The 7,755-nt window shown below is 39.6% G+C and overlaps 1 protein-coding gene across 1 annotated transcript in view; it reads right to left on the bottom strand.

Annotated features, from left to right (window-relative positions):
• Window positions 1-7,551, bottom strand: part of PDGFRL (platelet-derived growth factor receptor-like) — a gene marked incomplete at both ends in the record, with an annotated part of 11,848 nt that extends 4,297 nt beyond the window's left edge. Inside the window, 2 exons of the mRNA XM_010135324.1 lie at window positions 6,147-6,441; window positions 7,450-7,551. Coding sequence (XP_010133626.1) covers window positions 6,147-6,441; window positions 7,450-7,551 — 397 coding nt within the window. The remainder of the gene's footprint in view (window positions 1-6,146; window positions 6,442-7,449) is intronic.
• Between the last annotated feature and the right edge of the window lie 204 nt (window positions 7,552-7,755).

The raw sequence follows: 7,755 nt of genomic DNA, 5'->3' as shown, positions 1-7,755 counted from the left end.
TTGTCTGATTTCACTCTTAGGAATCCTGTAATTATGGAGCAGTAGCACTTTCATTTTTAATATATACACCACCTTACACTATAAATTATCTTCAGTTTTTGGATAAGCTTTGAGAGATTCCTATTCATGCAAGGCATTCTGTTATGTATCATACCCACAGGAAGAAAAGAGAAATCCAAAACGTGTCCTATTCTGTATTATCATTACTATTATTATTTAGTTTCACAGTCCACATTTCACAGGCTACATGACTACATCGGCATAAAATGTTTTGCAAGTATCCAGTACTAAATGTCAACATTGCAGAGAAACCATTATGTCAGAACACTTTTGCCTCCAACTGTTAATGCACACACTGAACTATACAGCTCGGAATCCCAACAGACAGAAAAATAAGGTCAGATTTAATTAATTACTGTACAGTGTGCTCTACTTAACTGAGAACAAGCTACTGAATAATCAATGGAAACAGACCAGCAAGGTAGTCATCTACAAACATATGCTAACAAAACCCGGCAACTAAGTGTTGAGCCTTGTGGCATGACCATATTAAGCAGACAAAACAGGTCATACAAATCAAATTATAAACGGTAAATCCTGCAGCTGATCAATATTTCCAGGATAACTTTTATTTCATTACTATTTTAGATGCTGGGAAATCTGACTCAAAAGCCAAAATTTTGCTGTGCTCTACACATCAAAGTAAATTTGTCTACACAAACATTACAAGACCCTTTAAATAAACTAGAAAACTATTCCAAAATCTTATTCCATACATTCACCTTACTAAGCTTTACTTATTTGAAGTTCAAAAGATCTTTGCCAGAAAAATTATGCCAAGTCTAGAAAGGACAGTGTACATAGCATCACTCAAAGAGGATCTAGCAAACTCCTCTCAAACAGCAACATTCACATAGACAACAGAGGGCTTATCTCAAATACAAGCTCCCTAGGAGAGGAACATAACATCTTACTGTTTAACACAAGGAAAAAAAAATCCCTTAGTTTCAGACTCCAGAGCTCATGGAACAAAATGAAATTCAGTAATACACATGAGCACAACGATGTCCCACGAAGCCAGCAGGAGCCTGCATTCACGGAAAGCATTTTGCCCTCTGCAACTCAGAAGCACTGAGGAAACTGTTCTAATGTTCGTGTACATACACACAAACATGCACATGATGTGCGCCCAGCTCTTTGCCCCAGCTTCCTCCACTGGAGCAGTTCCATTTCATGAGAGTATCAACTTTCAGATGAAGTTCTGTGATAAATACAGCTGATCTTCGGCAAGTGAGAGACCCAGGCAGAGCAGAGACCATGTGAAGTTAGGCTTCCTTAATCTAGAGCAGCCTTCTGTTATAAAGCATAAGAAAAGGAAAATGTTCTTGCCCTGACTTTTCCTTTATCCCTCTCCATTTTTGATCCTTCTCATACATTGTAGACTGAGTTTCTGGGTGAGTCTGCAGTCATTAATTTGTTATGCAGTCTTACAAAACATCATTCCAACCCTTCTGTTCTTGAGGTGCACAAGCTACCTTTAATTGTTAACACCACCGAGATATTTGGCCACACAAAATTTTCAGACAAAAAGTTATCTGCAGGGTGTATTTATGCTGCACGAGGCGGGAGAGCATTACAGATAATAACGTAGTCCTGAAGCAAGCTGGTGTGTGTCTTTAACTCACGAGCTAAGTTTGCACGATTCTAGCTTTCTCCCCAGAGTTGCACTGCATGCTACACTCTCCAAAGCTAAGCAAATCATTTCCCTACGCACTGTTATTTACTCCAGTTAGGGTAGAGGAAAGAGAGGTTTTCTCCTCTGGCTCAACAAGAAACAGCTGAGGAGTCCTCCTCCTCCCTTCACTCAGCATCTTTCCCTCCTCCCATATGGTAATTTTAGTATGTGTTAACAGCTACAGACCTATTAAAAACTGAGGCTTTAGTACAGCAAGCAAAAATGTTTTATTTACCAGGTCATTAAGTACACTTGCAAAGACAAACTCAGAGAAAGCATAGCCACTAATACTAGAGAAATGGCTTTTCTAATTATTATCTCGTCCTTCTTAGAAAAGTCATATTGTTATCCAGTCTGTTGTCCATGTGGTAAGGAGAGTACAAGTTTAAAATGTGGTAAATTTCTCATGGAGACAAAACATCTGGCTTTTATCTCTACTTCTTTCTGCATTCACCCACAGGAAATACATTATTATGTGGATGCTAAATTTAACTAGCTGCGAGCAAAAGCACCTTTTCTCCCAGAACTACAGACAGGAAACAGAATGCAGTGAGCATCTTCAGCATCAGCTTCTGCCCTGGACCTCTGCTGTTAACAAACCCTCCAACCAACTGAGCTACCAACAACTTTATTGCCCTGAACCTTAAGGTGTCTTCTGCCTTCCATAACTGCAATTCTGTCAGATGCCAGGATCCTTAAAGCCTCCTTCTGCAGCAGCTAGAGTTACAGGATGTTAGCATTTTGCAGGAGATGTAAAACACCTTGCTTATTTTTAAAATTCCCACCAGACCAGTCAAATTTGTACATCCCTCCTGTTATTTAAAGAAACAAAACGGAACTGGATTACCTGAGCATCTGCTGCTGTAGGGACATACAAATGAACAAAAGAATGGTAGTGAGTAGTCCCCAGCAACTGCATGGTCCTGACCACTACTGCCCCTCCTCCCCACCCCAACCTGCTCCTTTTTCACTATCCATTAACTCCTCACACACCAACCACTTCCCCATTGCTGCCAACTCCGGTTTCCACCAGTGCCCCAACTCCAGCAAGACTAGCGTGGAAATCCAAGGTAAAAAAGCCCAGCCCAGTTAATTAGCTTGGGTTTCACTCCACACCTCACTAATTGGTAACAAAGGGATTACCTTATACCTGGTCTTTACACACTTGAAAGATGTTAGATGATACTGGACATAGGTGTGGTGCTGGAGGACGTGATTTAGTGATGACTTGGCAGTGCCAGTTTAGCAGTTGGACTCGATGATCTTAAAGGTCTCTTCCAACCAAAACAATTTGATGATTCTATATATCTGTATAGATGATTAAACAATTTTTGCTGTACCTTATTTGCTAATAATTTTTCTGCTCTTTCCCCCTTTGCCCTATATTCAGCACTTTTAAAATAATGAGTATAACATGTATTCATAAAACTTTAAAACTTGCCTATTGTAGTTGGTGTTCGGTGCATCGTTTTTTGTGTGCAGGGAAGATCTAAGCTCATCTTGAAAGATGGTAACATTTTTTACAACCTTTTCTGCTGCCAGTTCATTACAAACACTACCGACTAAGCCAACTAAATAGCATATTATCTTTATATTTCCAGTGAAATGCAAGCAAAGCTTTCTAAAACCACAGAACATAAATTTCATATTTCACATTCTATAAAGCAGACTTTGTTTCATATGCATCTATTAGCACCACAACAAAGATCTTGAGATAATTACCAAAGTCACGCCAAAAATGTGATGAAAATCTAACTGCACAAGATTCTGTGGTCAATCTCTCCATAAATTATTACTATTCTGTGAAGCATGCTACTATTCTACGTTTTCAATTTCTCTAATTAATTATAGGATCTTCTGCTTACATTTAAAATTGTTGACTCACTCTAACTCAGCCTTACTGCTTCAATAACTTATTTCAAAATATTTTTTCTAAAGCAAAGATCATAATATTTCAATATTTCAGACACTTAAATATAAGCCTAAGATACTTCGAGAAGAAAATAAATACTTAGGCAAGTTATATCGACCCAGCCAAAATGTCTTATAGCATGTATTTTGTGTGACATTATTAACTTTTTTTATATGGTTAAAGTAGTACAAATACTGTGAACTTGATTGATAACAGAAAGGGTAAATTGTTGAGACAACAGAATCCCAAACTACTTCAATACTACAAAATGCCAAACAACACAGTTAGGAAATACCTATCTCTTTTTCCCAAAACTACCCTAAATTCTTCTATTTTGTCCCATATGCATCACTAGAGAAGTACTTTACTTTGCAAGAGGAATAGGCAGTCAAACAAATAATGATGAAGCCTTCAGATTCCTCTTGAAAAACTGTGAACACTTGCCCTGCCTTCTTCAGTACCAGATGCTAAAAGATACCAAGATCTGGAGGTCTACAGGACTAAACCATGCCAGCAACCTATTTGCAAGTGCACAAAGCATAAGATACACTTGAAAAGGACAACCACAACCACACATGCACAGGCTCCCTGTTGATGTATGTGACCTTCCAGTACTTAAATTGGACCTACAGGAAAGAAGGGGAGGGACCCTTTATCAGGGAGTGATAGGACAAGGGGTCATGGTTTTAAACTTAAAGAGGGTAGACTGAGATTAGATATTAGGAAGAAATTCTTTACTGTGAGGGTGGTGAGATGGTGGACCAGGTTGCCCAGAGAAGCTGTGGATGCTCCCTCCCTGAAAGTGTTCAGGGCCAGGTTGGATGGGGCTTTGGGCAACCTGGTCTAGTGGAAGGTGTCCCAGTCCATGGCAGGGAGTTTGGAACTAGGTGATCTTTACGGTCCCTTCCACCTAAACCATTATATGACTCTGATACTAGTTTGCACATCCAGCTTTGGCTTGCTGGAAAGCCAGGCCCGTGCTGCAGCTGACATACGCCACCTACTGGAATAAATTCAGATAAAACATTATTTCTTGCAAAAGAAAAAGCAGTCGTTGTTTAAATTGGCCTCAAGATCTTTCGAGAGATAGCACTGCAATAAGCCCTCAGCAAAAAAAGGCTTACTGCTGTAACTTACTATGACAGAAGCCTGGCATTAGCTACAGAGGTTTATTCAGCCAGTGTCATTCTGGAACCCCTCAGCCTTCAGGAGACAAGCAAATAAATACTCAGTGACCAAGCTCATGAGTTTCAGAAAGATGCGTTAGAGATCACAGTTTATAACTGCCAATCTTCATGACTCCTCTTTGAAAAAGAGGTGTACAAGCAGAAGAATATATCTGAAAAATCAATTAACAGGAAGTGATTTTAAGGTAGCATCATATCTTTAAATAAGTGAAATGGGTCACACAAGAGATTCAGATAACCTCAGCTGTTTACCGAGAACCCACACATTTATACTTAATTTAGGAACAAAAGAACAATACCTATGCTCACACCTCTATGCCTCTCTCGCCTAATAATCCAAGAAAAGCTCCTTACAGCTCTCTCTTAGGGCATCGTTCATGGTGCTCCACGGTCTCCTCACTACTTGTCTTTTATAGACACATAAACCTCCGTAAAGCAGACACTTTTTGCTACTCATGGCAAAAAAATGCCTGAGGAAAACATCCTTAAGCTCCTTATATGTCCCTCCTCTTTTAAATCCAGAACTAAATTACAGTATTTAATCTACACTTAGCTAGATGTTCTATCCTCAAAAACTGAGGAGGCAAACCAATGTATGGGGGTTTGGAGAAGACATTTACAAGACGCTCACCTGGTGGGGCACAGGAAGGGAGAGGGTCCTCAGTTCACCTTCCTGCTCTGATAATTACTTATGCCATTTCCTTTAAGATGCCACTAGATGAAAGAAAAAGCCTTCCTAAACCCAAGGTGACTATCCTCAGCACTAAACGCTGCCACACCACACACCCTGCAATTCCCCTTTGCACACAAAGGTCACTTTGAAAAAGCAAGCTACTCTTACTTGCTTCTTAGCATGGGGCAGTTGGTGTATTTTTTTCCTTAGTTGAGGGAATTAATCTTAGTGTCTCAGATGGTAGCTATGTTACCAACTAGAACAGGTCCCTGCAGAGCAGCAGAGCTGGCAGTGAGTAGCTGACATCCACACTTGCACATTTTGCGAGTTTTACCTCAGACTAGCTCTAATGTGGTTCCCTGTTAGTGGCTGCAGCACATTGGTGTCCTGCTGGACCACATCTTATATTTTAGATTCATCTGAGGGGAATCCAGTTCACACGCTACAAAATAATTCACAGGGCAGCAACTGGTGACGACTGCAAGAGGCGCATCCTTTTTTACTGATAGCAGGAACAACTAGGTGGCACACCTTGATTGCAAAAATGTAAATGAACAAACTATAACACACAATGCTACTGAAAGCAGTATGAAAAAGAAGTTCTGGATTTTTTCCCCCCCAAACTGAAAAACAGCTTACCTGAGCCTGGAGTCTTTAAAGGTGTCCAAATATGAAGGATAGTTCCAAGTAACATTACTCCCCTTACATCGCAGTTCTATACTTTGTCCTGCAGACAGGCTTAAAGTGGCAGCTAGTTTCTGGAAACGACCTTTATCCATCACCTGGGTCAGTATGGACTGGGACTTCAAAGAGGAGTCAGCAGATTCTCTCTCCTTCATTTTGGGGGGTTTGGGTTTTAGTTTTTTGTTCACATGCTTAATTTTGTTTTCCCCAGGTTCTTTCGGATGCTTATTCTTCGCAGGCTGTCCAATAACTAGTAAAATAAAGAGAAGGTGGCAGTGTTACTGATTAGAAAAAAGGTTGTATCATCTTTTGGGGGGAAAAAATCATCCTTATTATCACCGAAAATAACTGAAGTTTTGTTCTTCCTATAAAGGATGTATAAAAATGAGTGAGAGTTAATTTCTGTAATTTTTTAAAGTCTCTAGCATGACTCATTTTCCTGGGGAAAAAGGAAAAAGAGAGTTTTCAACAACATGTGGAAAATCTATACTTACAGTTCCTATAAACAGAGAAATATGTAAGGTATGAGAACTTTAGAAGTGGAAAGGGAAAGAAATACAGCATTTCTATCCCCAGTTACTTTTGCCATTGCTACTTCATGTCACTGCCATGTAGAATGCAAACGCTACACAAGTTTTCTGTTTTCATAAGTATGTCACAAACCCACCAATTCTGCATAACACACCATGTTACCATAAGAGACACATGAAGAAAGCCTAACAAGTTTGGAACTTTATGATGATTTATAAAACACTGAGAGTCATACAGTTTTCTTTTACATGGTAAGTACCATGAAAATTCAAGTGACATTTAAGTCATTTGAAGGTAGTATTTAATTCATCACTTCTCTGTAACAGCCTTTTTTTTGACAGTCCAGATGAAAACGGAGCCCTATTTAGAGGGTAAGAGATTTCATTACCTGCTAGACAACACAGTTGCCCTGCTCCCTTAAAAAGAAAGCAAAGGAAATGAAAAGGAAAACTAAGGTGTCACAAATTAAAAAAAATTAAGATATTTAACTGACAGTGTCTCCAGACACCAAAAATTCCAGTAAATGTGCCTGACAGCTAATTAACATTGAACATGGCTTTTCCCCATGAAAATGCTCAGATGATAGATATTTTATTATACAAATCAATCAACAAACTTCCTCTGAAATAAAAAAATAACCCTGCTCTTTACTGAAAAACCATAAAACTGGTACTGGCTGCAGTATGAACAGCAGCACTTCCAGACTCCTGCCACTGATGGCTCCTACGATGTTTCTCATACTCCAGCTCGACACCTCGCACTGCTTCAACATTCCACTTCTCTAAGCCCACGCTGATGTACACCACATCTCTCTTAAATGGCACAGAGCCTTGTGAACACAAATTAAAAATTCAATCTGAACATAAGAAAACGTTTTTTTACTGCAAGGGTGGTCAAGTACTGGCACAAGTTGTCCAGAGAGGTTGTGGAGTATCCATCCATGGAGATAGTTAGAACCCAACTGGACATGGATCTAGGCAATTTGCTCTAGGTGGGCCTGCTTAAGCATGGGATTGGACTGGATGATTGCAAG

This window comes from Buceros rhinoceros, unplaced genomic scaffold, assembly GCF_000710305.1.
Source record: "Buceros rhinoceros silvestris isolate BGI_N320 unplaced genomic scaffold, ASM71030v1 scaffold47824, whole genome shotgun sequence".
Lineage (NCBI taxonomy): Eukaryota > Metazoa > Chordata > Aves > Bucerotiformes > Bucerotidae > Buceros > Buceros rhinoceros.
This window is presented reverse-complemented; position numbering and strand designations above follow the sequence as displayed.